Raw genomic sequence first — 19,616 nt, 5'->3', positions numbered from 1 at the left:
CGTTTAAGAGCTTCATAATGAGAAAATATTTTTAAAAACCCTTCTTGCCTTCTCTTGAGACAACTAACTTAGAATTTAAATAAAGGCTTGAACTTAAGTTTTGATTTTAACCACGCAAACTTAAAGATAAGAATTATTATTATTTTAATCATATTTTATCAAATTGTTTTAAGATAAACACATTTAACTTATGACAATATACAAAGAAATGTTTTGTTATTCTACTTATGGCATAGATCCTTTTTTTCGATGGAACATTATTTCAAAAAAGTAAAAGATGGTTAAATACATAGCTTTTTGAAGTAAGAATTGAAGCGAAGTTGATATTTTTTAAAATAACTATTTTCTTCTGACGTAGTTAGCGAATTCCTCCAACCCTAGGCGGTCAAACCCATTACTCCGATCCAATTAAACTCCGGGCCAGGCCAGACCACACGATCACTTCAAACCCTATTCTTCAGACTTTCTTCCTCGTGCGCCTTCGCTCCAGTGGAACTCTCGCCGTCAGCCAAATTTGACCGAGATGTCTTCGACGGTACGTGACAGGCCGATCTCCTCTTCTCAACTCAACTATTTTTGACCTGTTAGGATCGATCTCATCGACAATTCCCTAGTTCTTCCTCTGCTTTCCTCGTGGTTGTTTCCATGCCTTGGTTGTTACTTTGCGGATTCTTAGTGATCTGTGCAACAAGCTAGTGGAACAGATTCTTTGGTGACATTAGCTTTATCCTCAAGTAACTCTTGTTTGGTTTCTTGTTGTATTGCTCTGGTATGGATCCTTGCGCATTGCATGTTTGTTAAGCCAAGGTCTATTGTTGGGTCATGTAGTGATTTGAGTAAAATCTGTCCGAGCAAGTCAGGCTAATGCCACTGCAGTGTACTTAGTAAGAACTTTTCCCTTTAGGGCATTACAGATAAATTTGCAGATATTTTCCTTTTATGTTTGAAGAAACAACTAACAGTAACTGTTGGGTTAAGATGTTTGCTTACCTGAACCTGATAATTCAGTGACAATGTGGCAGTTGTTTCTTTCAACTTATGATTACTACTACTTTTGTCGCACTGAGTTGTGGTATGGTTATATGCAAGGTGTGAATGACCTACTTGCTTCTTTCCAAACAAATGTAAATGATTTCTTGATGAAGCATGATTTACAAACAACCATAGAAGTCTGAAGTATTGATGTTGATCTATTACAGATCTTTATTTATTGTTACTTATTCTCAAAATATTCAATGTTATTGAATGCTAATATTAAATTATGTTTCACTTGTTGTAGGGACACAACTAGTGAGTTGAGTGGAGTTTCATGGTCCTATGTTCGGTAGATTCAGCACAATACTATATTCAAAACCTACAAATTCGTTTATTCTGTTAAAAGCAGCATTTCTACTGCATCCAGATACCTCTGTGGGTGTTAGGTTTTCTGGAATGTCGACCATGGAATCATTACGCCACACTCAAAAATTTCATTCAACAAATTTATTGTCAGAGAATTTAGATCAGCCATCTAATTCCCCAGAACCTTCATATTTGCATGTGGAGAATACCTGCTCGTCCAGTGTCTGCTCCACTCCAGACATTGAAAAGAAGTATGTTCATCACATTTATGATGCAATTGCACCTCATTTCAGCTCAACTCGATTTGCTAAGTGGCCAAAAGTTGCTAGTTTCTTGAACTCTTTGCAGCCAAATTCTGTCATTTTGGATGCTGGTTGTGGAAATGGGAAGTATCTTGGCCTGAACCCTGATTGCTTCTATATAGGTTGTGATATAAGCCCTTCTCTAGTTGAAATATGCACAAGGAAAGGACACGAAGTAATGGTTGCTGATGCTGTTAACCTTCCTTACAGAGAGAATTTTGGTGATGCTGCAATTTCTATCGCGGTATTGCATCACCTGAGCACTGAGAGCAGACGGATAAAAGCAATAGAGGAGTTGGTTAGGGTTGTTCGGAAGGGTGGGCTGATTTTAATCACTGTGTGGGCTGTTGAACAAGAAGATAAATCACTACTTACTAAATGGACACCTCTCTGTCATAAGTATGATGATGAGTGGGTGAAGTCAAGCAATCCACCTGTTCGTGGTAATGCTGCAACCAAGTTGGAATGTATCCCCGAGTTAGATGAAAGTTGTAGGCAAACATCCAGCAGATTGTTTGCTGGAGAAGTGGAGCCAAAAACAGACAAAGTTATGGTCGGCGCTTCTACTTCGTGTTCCACTTCAGAGGGAGAGTATTCTCCCAACGATGGCCAATCTGAGACCCAGCAGGAATATTTTGTTCCTTGGCACTTGCCATATCATCGTGTTGAAATTAGTGGTGCATCAGCTTCAGCACTTGAATCTGGACTAGCAAAGAAGGATGATAAGAAAGGAGCGATGGTATACAACCGTTATTACCATGTTTTTGTTGAAGGCGAACTCCAAAGGTATGCCTATTTGCCTAGTAGTTACTATGTTGCCAATTTTGGTTGGTAATCTACCCTTTTTATGCGTGTCTTTAGCTTAGTTATTTCATAAAAGTTGCATAAGTTAAAATTCTGTTCGACCTAAGGTTCACAACTTTAGAAGATCTAAATATTGAATTATTTATGGTGGTGCCGAACTTCAAAATAGTTTATACAGCTCTCCAATGAATATAAGCTCAGTGTCTAAGTTCAAGCTTTTTAAAACTCAGGACCTATTTAATAATCTGATTTAATGACATAAAACTTCTCTATGGATAACAACTGGTTTGTTGTAGGTTTATTTATCGGAAAGTTCCTCCTATGTTGCATTAATTGTTGACTGCAACTCTTCCTAATTATTGTTGTTTTTCCTTTTCTTAGTTTTCTAACTTTTGTTGATTTGATTTGTAGGTTGGTTTCGGGCATAAATAATGCATCAATTGTCGACCAATTTTATGACAAATCGAATTGGTGTATTGTTCTCGAAAAGATCTAAACCATGCACGATAATTGCTCGATATTGTAGATTCATTTGAGAGAATTTTGGCTGCGACTTCGAATCCCCCTCAATTATTAGAATTATTGGTGCGGCGCTGGCAATTGTTGATTTTATGGTGTCCATGTTTTGTATTGTTATTGACATGATCAATCAGCTTAGGTCTGTAAAACATGAACTGAGCTGAATTTGATGATATTCAAATCTTTTATCTTACGACACTTGTTCCAATTTATTAAAGAGTTAATGAGCTTGAACTTTTATAGACCTTGATTAGCCATATACTTGTCTTTACAATTTTATTTATTTAGTAAATAAAATTTATGTTAATACATTTTTAATAAATTATAAATAATTTAAAAGTATTTAAGATTAAAAACTAATTATAACTAGTGGTGGATCGTTGCTTTGTGCGATTAAAAGAATATATTAATATATAATTTGTTATTGCAGATAGTTAATACGATGAAAATTATCAACATATTTTGAAATGAATTGAATTCCAAATGAAATAACTATGATTTTACATCCAAATGATAAAGAATACTAATTTTGGCATATTATTTTCAATATTATTGTTTATTAATGATTTCAATAAATTTTGATTAAGTTAATTTATGAATTAATTCATTATAATAGTCTTACTTTATTGTAAATAGATGTAATATTTCTAGTAGTTGTTACAGGAGAATTCCCAATATATAGCAATGTCGTTTGGATGTCGCTCATCCTTCACCAATCTCAACAGCGCCACCAAAAGACTGGGGCTTGATACAAGCTCTGACCGGAAGCTCTTCTCCCCATCAGCAATTCGATGAACTTGGTACAATTGATCTTAGTATCCATCGACTATGATCAAATATGCAGAAACCAATATCTCGAATGTATCAGCATGATATCCCGCCTTTTAAGTGTTACTAATTATTTGTTTCTCATACTCCACACACCTCAGATCAACTCTTCCAATGCTAAAGGAATAGCCAAATCATGTAACCGCAATCTGCTAAATTTCACATAAGCAGTGATTTTTATTTTAAAAAATGACTAATTTGTCCAACTCTCATTCCCACTCACCGAAAGAGAAGGCACAGAAATTAAGATCTGATAGAGAGGGGAAAATCGGAAAAATTACCTGACCTGGACCGGCGGCGCCGCAGCAAGGTCAATGCCTTCAGCCACCGGACCAACTGGTGCTCCATCACGGATCAACCTTTGGCCGGCAAAGTGTTCCCGAAAGTGATTCGGATCGACACGGCCAAACGAGATGGGAGAGGGAGCAGGAGAGGCGGAGGACAGGGAAGGCTCCAACGCCAATCAACATCGATTTGGTCCGCCATTTATTTCTCCTCCGCGCGAGAGCAAGTAAGCGAGAGCATAAAGCATCTTCCTTGCTCTGGCACAGGAAGATAACTGCGACACGTCGCATGTCGCGGACTCCACTGCGGCCAGAGCTTCGGCGAGCAGCACGAGGACAGCGATCAATAGCATAAGCACGGCGGAGGACTTCATCTTGATCAGTAGGGGCGGAGCTAAGGGGGGCGGGGGCGACCGCCCCCATGCGCCCCCACTGTAGCTCCGCCCCCTGAGTAGTTGAGTTTTCTTACATAGATACATAAATTGACAAAAATGATAATAATAATAATAAATCCTAAGAATAATTATAATTCAAATTAATTTAGAATTCTAAATATAAGATTTTTGTGAATATTGATAAGGCTTGGTTGTTGTTGTTATTGATATTGGAAAAAAAATCTGTATTTATTTTTAACGACCATTCCCATAAACCAAACAGTATTCAATTCAATTAGTGCATGTGTAATCGCACCGAATTTTCACTTTGCTTCATGCAACATTGATTGGGACATAAAAAATATTAATAACATCCTCAAATCAGTTCATATCGATGTAAATTTTTAAAATGAATCGGATTTAGAATGTATATCTAGAAATAAAAAAGATATCAGATTTACATACAAATACTAAAGAATATTATCTCGGTCACATAATTTTAAATATTATTGTTCACTCATAGAAATAAAATGTAATATTGCATATCTATCCTTCTAAATCAAAGGCAGGTAGTATGGACTGGTATCGAAAGCAACGGGGTTTTCCCGGAATTTTGACCTTCACAATTTCACAGCCCAAATACTTTTAGAACAAGTTTCCTTAACTCTTTCGCACCACTTTCGATCCAAACTGTTATTCATAATAATCCTAACAGAATTTATTTCCAGTATGTCATAACACCTTTCGATTTACACAAGCTACTTCTAGCCAAATAACCTTTGCTGAAACATATTAAACACACATTTCACAAGATATCAGGGCTTTTGACAAAAAAAAAAGGTAAATTGACCACATTGACATCTGGTTTAAATTCGAACAACATAACAGGATGTATTTCACTACTAGCCAGTAATATGAACAGAGGAATTTGATGACTAGCTGGCGAAAATTCAATGTAGAAGGTAGAACTGAGATCTAACAGAGTCAAAAGAAGTCTCGACCCATGGATGAACCACTGCCCACTGCAACACATTCACAATGGTCGATGATCATAGAAATGGGATCTATGGCTTCCATATCTGCACACAGAACAAACATTTGAAAAAGGTTAAGACAATTTGTCATCAAACTAGTGAGAGCACCTATGGATTTCACAATGGCGAAAAAAAGGGGAAAAAACACTGACCCTACCGATAGTGGTTTGGAATCACAATGGATTCTGTGTTACTGCCACCTGTTCTTGGAAGCTCATCATCAGTCTCAACAAATCTGAAACCTCTTATATCTACTGATCTCGTAGAGTTTTCACCGACATTTGAACCATCAGAGCCCGAATGATCACTGCTTCTTCTTCCACTTCGTCTAGATCTCTGTCGGCTTCTTGGACCTCTATGGAATACCTTACAAGACATGCAAGAGGTCAACCAGTTACCCCTACTCCGAGGGAAATCTTCATGCTCGTCTCCGGTCTCAGCATCACCGTACTCGATGACATAGTCACCTAAAACCACCCCGTGTGGTACTTCTGCATGTATAGTGCTCAAAACATCTATAATCTCTGAAGACTGCTGGAAGTTATCCCAATCAAGTTGTCGAGCAGGGTCAATTTCTGAAGGGCGCGAATGAGGATGCTTTAGCTCAGTGTGCTTTTGCAGCTCAGTAAAATTTCCAACGTATGAACACTGCTTCTCTTCACAGCATCGCTTCTTCATGTTCAAGTATACACGGGCCTCGTCGATAACAACCCAACCAGTTACATCCCCTCTACATAGTGGGCAGGCGGGTCGGCTGCCAGAATTTGAAGAGATGTCTTGAATACAAACTACAGTGGCACCATGTGTTGTTGATGTGACTTTAACAACAATAGGCATCCCATATGCACTTTTGAAGCGCTCAAGACAGTTTGAATGGGCCTGGTTAGTATCACACATGAAAGGCCGGCATCCCTTGTCATAAGAAGAGCACTGAAGCATGACCCCATTGTGAGGGAAATCCAGACAAATTGGGCAAGTCACATCTTCCCAGTTACAATCTACTTGTACATCATCCAAGTTAAGAGGATGGGGCTTGGCATGAAACTCCATCGCATCAGAGGAGCACAAGGCTGTCTTTTGCTTTCTAAACCATTACCGTAGGCCTGAAAATGTCAACAAATGACGGGCTTGAACATCAAAATAATGATTGGCTTGAAAAATCATTAACACAATGATGGGCTTGAACATCAAAATAATGTCAAGTATCACATAGCTTGAATCCACCAAACACAAATTAAAAAAAAAATATTAATCATATTAGATCTTTCCAACTTGATCAGTACTTACTAAATGAGGCCCTAACATACCAGCTACTCAGGGTCTTCAAATGAACCCTCTATCCTGGAGCAGGCATTCTATTGTTTTTTTGTAAAGTAAGAATATGATGGAAGCAATGACCTTCTCATTCAAGACAATGACTGCTTACAGTAGAAAAATTCAATCAAATTCAAAACTTGCTCAAAATCTGAATATGGTGCATGAAGGTAACCTCAATTTGGTGTTAACAAATCACAAGAAGAAAGCTCTTGACAGCATGTAGCATCATATAATTCAGGACTCTAGATGCTACAAATAGAATCAGATAAAGAAAGTTCAGAAAAATTGAGCAATGCACAACAACTAGATATCTGGGATGGCATAGAAAGCAAAGAGACAAAATATGTTCCTGATCTGATAGATTAACTGGGAATTTCCTTAACCAAAATGGTTTAAGCAACTAATGTGTGCAGAATCCAACAATAAGGTGACCTATTTTTATTATCTCCAAAAAATAATGGTATGTGTTATTTTGTAGGGTGAATAACATAACATATACCAAGTATGGCTGCTGAAGCATTTTCTATCTACAAGTACTGAGCTAGGCTATGGAACTAGCATATGGAGTTGCAAGTTGCAACTTGTGTTCCCTTATTCAGTCATGATGAGCCTATCAAATTGTACAAACACTACACATCCAATATCTTTTAGTTTCTTCAGATAATAGGGCTAACTTTTAGGTTTGTCAGATATAAGTATGCAGTAGGTTCATTTTTAGAATTTAAGAAAATGAAAAAACAGCAGCATCTGCATTGTGCCAATTTTGCAACAAATTACTGTACTTGTGACAATCACAGAATGTTTATGCAAGTGTGTGATGCAGAAAAGATATAAATGAGATGCATATAGGAATCACCTTCTACAGCACTACAAGGATAGAAGAAAAAACCAAAAAAAAAAAAAAAAGTACAGAGAAAGTTATTTAGTTTGAGGGTTGTACCATCCATAGATGCACAAAGTCTCCATATTATTCAATGTGTCAGAAGGATGTACAAAATGGCTCGCCTGCTTATAATATAAGAAATTTGGGCCGAATACACATAAATTCAAGTTGGTTTAAAGAAAACATGCATATCCAATCAGTACTTGGACAGGATGCAGGGAGGAAGAAGATGCGAATAATTTGTAAAGTGAATAGAAATTTCATGTAGTTCTTGGGACATAGTGAATTGTATCACCCAGAAAATTGCAATTCATTGGAAATCGACTGAGCCAGGGCATCATAGTGTTCGCTTGAGAAAGAAAAAGTAGATGAAGCTGAATTGGACACAAAGATGTTACATTACAAGTTTGCCTAGAGTTGGGGAATATTCTACTCAGTTCTTTCAAGAAAAATGCGCTGCACTTGCAACATACAAGCCTAAGCCTCGACATAAATTAGTAAGTTACTAGTACTACAGATTCATACAATGCCCCTTGACCTCCAAGGGATCAGTAAAACTGTTTTCCAGTAGACCAAAATTATATTACATTCCAATTCTCTCCCACTCCAATCATAGCAAGACAGAAAAATAAATCAATTCAATGCTATATAAGTTAATATTGAGAAGGAAAAGTATAGAACTAAAGATTCTATTGGACTGGCTTACTCCCTCCTTGCAATTCTTTGCAATAAAAAATGTGACATTATTGTATTATTGTTAAACCAAGTTCATTAATGGATTCATCCATTAAGGAGATCTACAAAGTTTCCAATTCCATCTTCTATATGCTTCCCTACAATATATACACGTTAAATATTGTAACTTTGGAGATTTTCATTTTGTTTCTTCTTGAATTACATCATTCTTTATCATTCCTCATGCATTATCCACATGTTAAAGATTACAGTATTATAGAATCTCAATTCATTCTCTTTTAAAACTACTACAGCATCATTCTCTGCACTTCCTCAAACATTATAAAATTACCTACATGTAAACAATTGCATATTAGGAGAATTTCATCATGGAAAAAACAAGGATCTCCCCTTTTTCAATCAATAAATATATTCTAGAATTGCTTAATTAGTTTGCTAATTCCCAAGTCTCCAATTCTACTCTCCATACACGCAATCCATCAACACAAGAATTCATCTAATATTCATCTCTAGTCTCAAATTCATAGAAAACCTAAAGAATAAACAAACAGATAATCAATAGCACCAGTTAGAAAATCCACAGAGAGACGGTTCATCTTGACGTATCCAAGTAAGCAGAACCAACATAAGCATCGACTGAATTCCAGTTCATCAAACAGAACCCAAGCTTATCAATCAAATAGATCACAAAATACACTAGATGATATTCAACATCAACCGCAGTTATAGTTGTGACATCGAATACCAAAAAGACACCGCCTTTGAAAATTTCATGAAGAGATTCAACGAAATCGCATAGAAACTGAGCTAGATGGAATCAGTGTACCGAGTGAAGCAAGAGCGGACCTCGTTGAAGATTCCTACATAGGGTTGATGTGGTACTCAGTCCCAAAGCCGAAAACCCTAACCCTAGATCTTTTTTGGCGAGGGGAAGAAAGGAAAGAGGGAGAAGGAAGAGGGGAAGAAGATGCGGAGTCGTAGAAGAAATAAAAGGTCCTCCTTTTTCATTTATGTGCAATATTAAACACGATGTGTTTCATCCCAAAAAGGAAAAAAGAAAAAAAACAATGTGATTGTAATTTAGATATTCCAATCTATTTTATGTTCGGTTGAGGTACATGTGATATTGTCATAAATATTTTTAAAAAATATTTTCAGAAATATTATTCTTGTGATTTGGTAACAAAATGAAAAACCATATGCTTAGTAGTAATTTTTTTAATTAAAAAACAATTGCCATATATATAACCCTCTTTAAAAATGTAAATGCTTAATTATTAATTAGATTGAAAATTGTAATGAATTTATTTTCTACCTAACAAAGTCACTTAATTTTGAATTTTTTTAATAATTGATAAAAAAAAATGCATTTAAAACTTTTTTTTTTAATCTGAGTGGAGTGCCTTTTTTGTGAACTAGTGAGAATAGGTTTTGTGTGCATTTGAAACTTCTCACTAACATCATGCCACACAACTCCAAAACGATGGTCAAAGCGGTTGACATTAGAGTTTAAGTCAACCTTCTACACAGGACGAAATGCCTGCACCCTCTTTCCGCATCTCACTAATCCAAACCCAGATTAACAAGAGATTGAGCTTAATTAGTAAACGTCGAGTAGTTCAACCCCAACTTGATCCCCAAAAGTATACCCACTTTAAAATACGTGGTGGGGAGGCGGTTCGGTCAGCTGAGTATGAAAGTTGTGTCCATCGTCGGGCTACTTTGTGCCTGAAGTTTCGGCAAATCATGAGGCAGGTAATTATTAGGGTATGACCGAGTAACCATTCAGTGATGCGTAAGAAGAGAGAGAAGGAAACGAAAAAGGAGACCGATTCAGCTCGATCAATTCCTAATTCAACGCGACGTCGAAGAAGAGAGGCGTGGGATTGGTGCTACCTGCGCCGCCGGATGAAAACGGCGCCCCGGCATCGACTTGTGACCAGAGGCCACCGCGGCTGCCGCCTCTAGTAGTTCGCGCAGAGGCCAGGTGAGCTCCGCTCTCCCGTCTTTCAGTTCTCCGCACGAGGTTTGAGTTACCTTGTCTATTCGGTTTCTCATCTTGCTATCCGAGATCTGCTTTGCTCAATTCCGGTTCCCGGATCTCGGCCCCGAAGCGGATCATCTCTTGGCTCTTCCGTCCGGTTGCGGTTCACAATGAGACGTTTTATGATTGACCGGTGTTAAATTGGTTTTGATTCTGGTAGTTTGTTGATTTATTAGGGTTTTCACTGTCTCTTCGTTGAAAATTTAACTTCAAGTTCGCACCTTTTTGGGTCAGGCTTCTCGATCTTGATCTTCTTGAGGGATCTTCCCTTGGAAGGTACTATTACCGCCTACATTGCTGTTATGGGGCTGCCAACTATGTATAATATTTGTAAGAAAAGGCGCAAGCCCTGATAAAGGTTAAACTCACAGAGTTTATATAAGTTGGGAGGTTCTAGCTATGAGTTTATTTAGTGATTGCTTCTGTGGTTAGCGTTCATAAGAGATGCCGGTGCCGCCGCCACCAACTTTGCAGCTGCATCCTCAGCCAACGCCATCACTACCAGGCACAAAGAATTCTTGGATCGACCTTGATGACCTGAAATCTCAGATATTGAAGCGCCTTGGTCAGGATCGTGCACACATATACTTCAGGTCTTTGAATGGTTTCTTGTCACAGAAGCTGAGCAAGAGAGAGTTCAACAAAATATGTACTGCGTTACTCGGTAGTGAGAATATCCCCTTCCACAACCATCTCATTCGTGCAATCCTTCAGAATGCTACCCAAGCAAAGACACTTCCACCACTTGATCGCGGCAAATTTGCACAAAAGCCAACTGTGGATGTACCAAAGAAATCACTTCAAGTAGATGATGGTTCAAAAGCTCCATCAGTAGTGCCTCAAACTTGGTCGAATGGGGATATATTGCCACCATCACCCTGCAAATCCAGGACTGGCATCGATAGTTGCAGGACAAAAGACTGGTCCAGCTCCCTTGGAGCAACTCCAAGATCAGATATTGCTGCACATCAGCCTTCCATACCACGTGGTGAGACTATTTCCACTGAAAATGGTCGATTGTATTTGTTAAAGAGACCATTGCAGCAACAGCATGTTAATTCTTACCCGCCAACAGCAAAGAGGAGGAGAGAGGGAACACCTCTGCTTGATGTGAGTAGTGTACATAGCAATCCACATGCAGAAGCAACATCCATAGGAGGCGAGGAGGACATCGATCATTCAAGTTATTTGGATCCCTTCAGAGGCCCTCTTCAGGCTCCACTTGGGATTCCTTTTTGTGCTGCAAGTGTTGGTGGGGCACGAAAGACATTTTTGTCAGCAGGTACTTCTACTAGTGACAGTTATTGGAGAAATCATAATGCTGGCGAACTATGCCATACTGAGGTTTTGAAGGCAACAATGTCAAAGATAGCTGAAGCACAGGGCTTGGAAGATGTAAAATTGGAATCAGCTCATGTGCTGAATCATGCTCTTGATGCTTATTTGAAACAACTTATTAGGTCATGCATCAAGTTGAGAGTAGGTAGAGAACATGCATTAGCGAAGCAGTCAAGTCCTAGTCTTCAACATTGTACAAAGCACATAAATGGTATTTGGCCAAGAAACAACATCCATGTACGAGGTAATGTTGGAATTGTGGAAGATACATGTGCGATTAGTATGAACAATTTCAAGGTAGCAATGGAACTAAACCCACAACAACTTGGAGAGAACTGGCCTTTGCTTCTTGAGAAAATATGTTTTTGCTCATTCGAGGAATAGAAGTCATGTCCAATTCTCTGTTTTCCAGAAACTTTGGCACTTGGGTGTGCTTAACTTTTAGGAGTTCTAGTTGGGTAGGCTATGAGCAGATACAAGCTGTTTGGCCAAAAAAATACTCTTTTTTGTTGCAGCATTGAAGAAAAATTCCAGATCCTGGTACGAATAATAACATACTCATTTCATTAGCCCATGTAAATTGTGGAAACTATGCCTAGTTAACTTTTGATTGTAGATTTGCATCCTTAAGAAGGCCCCTTTCTGACATCCAGAAATCAAATCCTCATGTGACTTCATAGAAGTCTCCAAATGAACTTTGGAGAAGCATTCCCTCGAGGATCTTCTACAGTAATCTTCTGCAAGCTTGCATATTGCAGTTATACTTCATCATTTGGTAATTTACTCCGTCTAGCCTCAGATGTCAGTTTGTGGTTCTGCTCTATTTTCAAATCCTGATCATTCAATGCTTCTTAAATACACACACAACTATATATATACCCTTTATTGTTAGTGTTACTGGTGTACTTTTGTCAGGTTTATGCTATTGTAAGATCTAAAAATTATTTTTCTGAAAAAAAATCTAGAGATTTTTTTCTAGATTGCAAATAACATTACAATAACATATTAAATGCTCTAATCAGATCCAATTAATTAATCTTCCTAGTTATATCAGTATGGAATAGCTCATAAACAAAATGACTGAATTACCATTTGAACTTCTATTTAATAGATGCATCAATCGAACTGATAAAGACGTCGGCAGTGATGAGCTGTGGGAAGAAGAGTGCTTAAATATAATTCAACATTAAAATTCTAGAAGAGATTTTTTTCCAGTAGGAACCAAAACATTCCTTCAATATTCTATTAAATTAAGGTAATCCACATTTCTCCAGTTGGCCTTTGGTCAGCAGATTATTCTATATAAACATGGAGAACTATTTAAAACTGACATCAATCAATTTTATTAAAACTAGTGTTTATTTGACACAATGCCAATATCTTATAAAAAGTATCCTTATGCAACCTGGAACAGTAATAAGCTAACCTGGGGTTTTTTTTTTTCAATAATAAAAATTGTGGCTCATATCCAGAAAGTGAAAGAAATGCATCAGTGTAAAGGGTGCAACAGTATTTTAATACCTTTACCTAATCAGTCAAGTTCTTATTCATGGGTGATATCTATTAGATTTTTGGTTGAGATTCATATAACAATTTTGCCTTGGATTGTTAGTGCAAGAATCTTGATCAAATATTCTAACACAACAAGAAGACAACTAGAAGAGAAGGTTAGAAATATGAAATTGGAGACATGTAAATGTTTTTCTAAGACCTCTACCTACACATCTTTTTTTTTTCCCTATGGGTGATATCAATTAGATTTTGGCAAATTTCTAAAACTACACACCTCATTTTCACTTTTTTTTCAAGTCAGCATCCTTTGTTTGGAAATTTCTTAAAAGCACACCTTCTTGTACCTTCTCTCTTTTTGCACACTTCAAATCTAGCTTCACAAAATTTACATTGCTTTTAGTTTTAATGTTGTTTGAGTGCTGCAGCTTTGACATTTTTGACAAATAAGGACACTATTAGATTCATAAGAGTGACGTCTAGTTGAAAATTTATGTTTGAGTTTAAAGGAATTGTTCTGGGTCATCAAGTGTTTTAGCTGAAAACACCTAGTTACCTTAATTCAGAAATGGAAACTAAGTTTAGATTTATATTTTCCAAACTCACAGGAGCACATCAGGTCTTGCATAAGCAATACGAGTTGTTTTGGGCTATCAAGGTGATTTTGCTCAAAACACTTTGATTTAGTCATGCAAGACTTGATATGTGATTCTGGGAATGTGAGAACTCCAAATATTATTTGTGATTCAAGTTGTGGAGAGTCATCTATCTGAAAAAATTATGCTCGAGTTAAAATGAGTGGTTTTGAACCATCAATGTGTTTTGGTAAAAAAAACACCTTGAAAGCGTTCTTCAACTTCAAAACAAAAAGTAAGACCAAATTTAGGCGATCCAGGAACACATATCATGTCTTTGACACATGATATCTTGGATGACCAATATCAATTGTTTTAGTCTATCAAAGTGCTTTAGGCCACAACATCTTGATGGCCCCAAAAGGCTCATATTGGTCATAAAATATGTTCCTGAAAGTGTTGGAAATTTAAATTTGACTTAGATTTCATTTTAGAGTTGAAGATGACCGTTAAGTTGTTTTGAGCCAAAACCAAAACAACTCATTTTAACTCAACTATTTTTTCATATAGAAATCACTTTCACGAATCCAATGATATTCTAATTTACAAAAAAATGGAAAAGTTTTGATCCTCGAAACTATCAAGAAAAAAAATATAAATTCTGTGAAGGTAGGGGTTTGAAGTGTGTAAAGAAAAGGTGAGAGAAGGTGCACCTTTTAAAAATTTCCAAAGAAGGCAGCATGATTTGGGAAAAAGTAGAAGTTGTGTGTGGTTTGAAATTTTGCCTTAAATTTTTTATGAGATTCGTATAACAATTTTGCCTTAGATTGAGACTCATATAACAAATTTGCCCTAGATTGTTGGTGCAAAAGTTTCCACCATATAATCTAACATAATAATAAAACCAAATTAGAAGCAAAAGGGAGTTATAAATATGAAACTAAAGCTGCATAAATTGCTTTCATCTCTGCCAAATAAAAGTAAATGAAAGAAATATTAAAGAAGATTGCCAATTTTATAATCTTCACATTGATTGTAAAGAAGTGATTAAGACTCCTTTTATAGAGATGGTGCACCTCAATTCTAAAAACAGTTCAACATCTTTTAATCATTGCATGGTAACTTTATTGATTAGATATTATTATTTTCTTCCAACACAGGATTTGCAATTGTACAACCCCAAGTGAAATTGACTAATGAATGGTTTTATGCTATTAATTCCAGTTGATTAAGGTACATATAATTGCATAAAAATAACTAAATGAGAAGATACAACTAATAAATAGAGATAGGATAAGAATTCTGAAGCTTCAACAGAATGACTAAAAAATTGAAAAAGAATATAGCAATGATAGAACAAATGATAAAACAATTGAATGTCAAAACAATACTACAGGATAATAATTTGGAGTTAAAATGCATTCTCAGATGTAACTAATCCTCTATAGAAACAACATTAAGTTACCAAGTAGATTTTTTTTTTGCACCTAAAAAGTTTATGTTGATTTCTTTTTAGATTCAATTAAATTGATATACAAGTAAATACATATGCTTTATATGTACCAAAATATAACATATTAATGCTGTGGATATTTTATTGTCAAAAAATATTTTAAGGTTTAAACTTTAAAAGTTTGTTATGTATATACTAGGAATTATTAATTGGGTAAAATTAGACTGTTTATACACTTTAAATGAAGTTTCCTTCTCTCGTTGCTCAAATTTGTTTAAAATGGATTTAAGCTCTATTTCGTGCGAAAATGTATTGTATTTTCCACTCAAATCAGATAGAAGTAATATAGAGGAAAATTAAGGAAGGGTTTTAAAGAAGCTTCATGGAAGGAAAAAAGTACGAAGATTCCTTCTCTTCTTAGTTGTTACTACAAAGGTTGTTTTTCAACTAGTTATATGCACATTAACTTATTTTTATTTATCAAAACAGTCTCTCTATTTTCATCTAATAACCATGTTAACTATGGTCCTGCTAGAAACAGAAATGCTTTGACACCACCTAGCCTGACTGTAGTGCAGACATATTTATGTAGGCATATCACATAGTAACATGCATTTCCTTGAAAAAGTTATTCTTGTAAATTTATAGTATGGTGAAGTACTCTTTTGTAGAATCATTCACCATATAGAACATCCCTCCGTCTCTGTAGGAGAAATTAGTCCTATAATTTGGGTTTAAGTTTTACTATCAATCACAAGGCAACTATAAATATATTCCCTTCGTACATTAATTTCAACAGTCTAGTAAATAGTCTAGTTGTGTTATCTATATTGAGTTGGACCAAGGTTAGCTATGTTCAGCTACTCTGACGAGTATAATCCATCTGACAACCTATCAAACAAATGCTGAGTAATCATATAAGTACCACCTTTAAGTGCGTAGTTAACATGAGTCTGCACCTAATATCAGCCTCATGGTTTCTCTTTTGCATTGCTTGAATCATTCACCAGCTAAATATGTGAAAGGGCACAAGACTTACAGACACTGGTTGACTTGCTACCTTTCTTAATATAAAAGTAGGACCTTGTTGTGTGAATAATGATGTTCTTTGTAATTGTTATTGAATCTCATCCAAATGTGATATTTCTGAATTAGACTCCTGCCTTTGGCACAGTCTTGCATGTTTTCTCACCTTGGTTTCATCTCTCATCAGTCTCGCAAATATTTTGATGACTCAAGTATCAAAAGGAAGCTGACGAGCTTGGCTTTCCTTACCACAGAGTACAATGCTGTTATGGAAGGAGCAGTTCAGGATGGGCATTGGGCGTGGCTAACTAGGCACTCCGCTCCTAATGGGAGGAAGCCCCAACTGGAGGACACTGGGAGAGAAAAGATCTCCCTCCGTTGATTCTTCCTGGTGTTCCAACAAATCTCAAGGTGATTCTTATGGTTTTGTTTTTCAGCAAAATGAAGCCACCGATTTAGCTCCAAGATAGTAGTATTTGGAGTCGTACTGGCAATCAAAGAAGGCTATTCTGGAGCTAGGAATCTGGATTCCAGACTTCAAATTTTGGATGTTGTGGTGAGGTCAGTGCTTTCCTCTTGTTCAGTTGCTGCGTTTATCCCTTATGAAAAATCAGTTTTTCTCACAAGGTATTCTGTGAGGCAGGTTTCCCAAATTTCTTTTGCAAGGATCTCGCTGTGAAAGGACTCCCAGATTTGCAAAATTTTTCATATTTGTTGTCCCTGATAACACTACTAGTTACTAGTCTCAGGCTTTTTTTATTCTTTTATCTAGACCAGAAAGGAAACCAAGAAGCGAGGTTAATTTCTAATGATACTAGGTGACTATCATTCCAATTGAGAACTTATCTAATGAAACCTAGAAATATTGTGGAGCATCGCCGCCGACCAACATGATGTCGACTTGAGTAAACCTTGGAGAGAAGTATTTTCAGACTGCTGTTCGTCTGGATCTTTTACTTTTCAATTTTACATATAGCATGATTAAAACTGAATTTGTAATTGTACTCAAGAAACCACGTCTTATATATTTGTACTGCGTCATTCTAGTGATTCTAATTTGTCTTTGGCCACTGTTTGTGCTATTTTTCTAACTGGCAATAATTGAATACGCAAAAGTGCAATGATCACGTTAATCTGCTGTTCCACATATTACAGGAAAAGGTCTAGTTTTCTTTTTTACTTTTTTTTTCAAGCTGCTCCGTAATCTATTAGCGTGGGAGGGTCCGTAGTGATGCATGCTTTAACATGTCCTTTGATGTTGTTCTAATTGTTTCAGCAGATGGCAGGATAGTTTGGAAGGACAGTTTGGAATTTGCTTTGCTAGCATGTAAAAAACTTCAAAAAGGTTGGGATAAAGGAGCCAACTCCATCAAGATGGCGCACTAGAAGAATGGCAAAAAGGTACTTGTGCCCTTGCCCTGCAGCACTCCAAGTGGTGAACATGCCTCAAAATATTGGCTCACTTCTGAAAAGATGTTATGAATGTGAGGTACTGGTAAAATATGATTTTGCCAATCAATAGAACTTTTTTCTGGTATAAAAAATATCACTTCCAAAAAAAATGAACTTTTTCCGGTTCTACAATTATATGCTTTCATTACTCCTGTAAGGTCATGTTGGTTATCAATTGAGTCTAATAATATGGTTAATGTCAAGTGTGTTTTATTTGTAACAAGTTTTTTTTTTCTTTCATATTTTTATGCAGGATTTCAATTTCCCCCCTTTTATATTACTCTTTTTCTCCATTAATTCCGATGTCGTACAGTTTGCTATAATTTATTTATGTTTTCAACTTATTCTCCATCAGTTATATATTTCTCATGTTATAAAATTCATCTTTGGTTTGTAAAACCGTCTATTCTTATTTTTTCCAAGAAACAAATTAAAAATTAAATCTTTTTATTATTATTTTTTGCTCAATTCACCAAATAATAAATTGAAAGGTGTAGCTAACGAAAATTATTTTCCCCCAGTTTTATTTTTCAGAAAATAAAACTAAAAATAAATTTTTTTACACAAATCCAATAATGTCGGATTTAGTTATATCTCTCCAAATTTTTTGCCCTATCTTTTCTTAGTAGATATTGATCGAGGTTATTGTCTTATTATTTTATATATTTTTTTCATTATTAAAAAAACACCACAATGACAAAATGCTTTATTTTTGCAATCAACCAATGATTATTAAATTTAAAGACATTTTTTTATCAATTTAAATTCTAATTTCACATGTACAGTGATATCTTATGATAATACATATGTCGCAATTAGTAACATCTAGTTAAAGGGTGCAATAAGTAGCATCTAATAACAGGAGATTAATTTAGCTTATCGTGTTTTTCCAATAGCATTTAGATCAACATACAATACAATTGCCATGAGTTTTTTTTCTAGTTCCCTTGTGGTTCCTAGACAAAATCAATCACTCATCTTCAATGTAACTACAACAATACGATTGTCTTTTTCCACACCCATCGCTCTCAAAATGGACAGAGATTGGAAATCACTCTAGTGTCTAGACATGATAAGGTTACGATTTTCTTAAAATTGCACCATGTCTTTTTAAAAGCTGCATGAAGTGAGGGAAGGTTCATTAACGGAAGAGAAAAGGTAGCATTTTTTTTTACATTTCTTTGGCAAATTATAAGACTTAATGACAAGGATAATAATTAATGCCACAGGCGATGTGCCATCACGCCCATCAATTATGCTATGTCCTAAGTGGAGACCACAAAGCGTGCAGCATCATGTGAGCTCAACTCGATCCCAAGCTTTCCTTAGTGGTTAAATTGTGTCATTGCTTCTTCAGTCTCTCTACTTTTACCCATCTTTTAGAAATTAGCCAATTGTAATCACTTTTAAGCACCTATAATCATATTGCAAGATTATAAAAAACACTATTTGAGTAAATGAATTAGTTGTAGACCTTTTCTCCCAATCATGGAGACCAAACCTTAGCTTGTAATTATTGTAAACAGTGCCTTTGTACCTTAACTATTCTAAATTGCTGGTCGATTATAGTGTGCGATACCCAACTATTTAATAAATATTGAATCACAGAACCGCATACGCAACACATGCATGAGAAACAGAAAGAGCGAGACTAGTTCAGTAATTATATGACATGCAACTACTACAGCTTGGAGAAATACAGGGTCAGATAAGATTATGATCTATCCAAATAATGACTTCGAACATGACAAAAGCACTTAAGTGTTTAAGATCCATGGCTGTTGTCTTGTTTTAGTCCAAGCACTATGAGAAAAGGCAGATAAACTTGTAGGTAAAT

General features: G+C 36.1%; 2 protein-coding genes and 1 pseudogene across 8 annotated transcripts; 2 read left to right on the top strand and 1 right to left on the bottom strand.

The window, feature by feature from the left end:
• Window positions 1-462: 462 nt before the first annotated feature.
• On the top strand, window positions 463-3,210 carry LOC141841095 (tRNA (carboxymethyluridine(34)-5-O)-methyltransferase). The gene is made up of 3 exons (XM_074729220.1): window positions 463-535; window positions 1,280-2,429; window positions 2,859-3,210. Exons 2-3 carry the CDS (start codon window positions 1,318-1,320, stop codon window positions 2,941-2,943), a joined length of 1,197 nt encoding a protein of 398 aa, XP_074585321.1. The 5' UTR covers window positions 463-535; window positions 1,280-1,317; the 3' UTR covers window positions 2,944-3,210.
• A 2,004-nt stretch (window positions 3,211-5,214) lies between these two features.
• On the bottom strand, window positions 5,215-9,390 carry LOC141846462 (uncharacterized; annotated as a pseudogene).
• Window positions 9,391-10,277: 887 nt separating this feature from the next.
• LOC141838517 (uncharacterized) lies at window positions 10,278-17,906 on the top strand. 7 transcript variants are annotated; one of them, XM_074726026.1, is made up of 4 exons: window positions 10,278-10,369; window positions 10,661-12,304; window positions 12,381-12,539; window positions 16,582-17,906. In XM_074726026.1, exon 2 carries the CDS (start codon window positions 10,871-10,873, stop codon window positions 12,146-12,148), a length of 1,278 nt encoding a protein of 425 aa, XP_074582127.1. In that variant the 5' UTR covers window positions 10,278-10,369; window positions 10,661-10,870; the 3' UTR covers window positions 12,149-12,304; window positions 12,381-12,539; window positions 16,582-17,906. The 7 variants fall into 7 exon arrangements, with proteins under 7 accessions (XP_074582127.1, XP_074582154.1, XP_074582135.1 ...); XM_074726053.1 differs by lacking the exon at window positions 10,278-10,369 and having other exon boundaries at window positions 10,509-12,304; window positions 16,582-16,888; window positions 17,607-17,906; XM_074726034.1 differs by lacking the exon at window positions 10,278-10,369 and having other exon boundaries at window positions 10,509-12,304; window positions 16,582-16,888; window positions 16,971-17,906.
• Window positions 17,907-19,616: the final 1,710 nt, after the last annotated feature.

This window comes from Curcuma longa, chromosome 1 (assembly GCF_044706935.1).
Source record: "Curcuma longa cultivar G26 ecotype Majalengka, Jawa Barat chromosome 1, ITB_CL_G26_1.1, whole genome shotgun sequence".
Lineage (NCBI taxonomy): Eukaryota > Viridiplantae > Streptophyta > Magnoliopsida > Zingiberales > Zingiberaceae > Curcuma > Curcuma longa.
The sequence above is the reverse complement of the archived record's forward strand: the minus strand, read 5'-3'. Positions and strand labels throughout refer to the sequence as shown.

Coding starts and splice junctions, on each gene's coding strand:
- LOC141838517 (XM_074726026.1), top strand. CDS start 10,871: ATGCCGGTGCCGCCGCCACCAACTTTGCAGCTGCATCCTCAGCCAACG.
- LOC141841095 (XM_074729220.1), top strand. CDS start 1,318: ATGTTCGGTAGATTCAGCACAATACTATATTCAAAACCTACAAATTCG. Junction 2,430..2,858: donor GTTGAAGGCGAACTCCAAAG/GTATGCCTATTT, acceptor TTTGATTTGTAG/GTTGGTTTCGGGCATAAATA.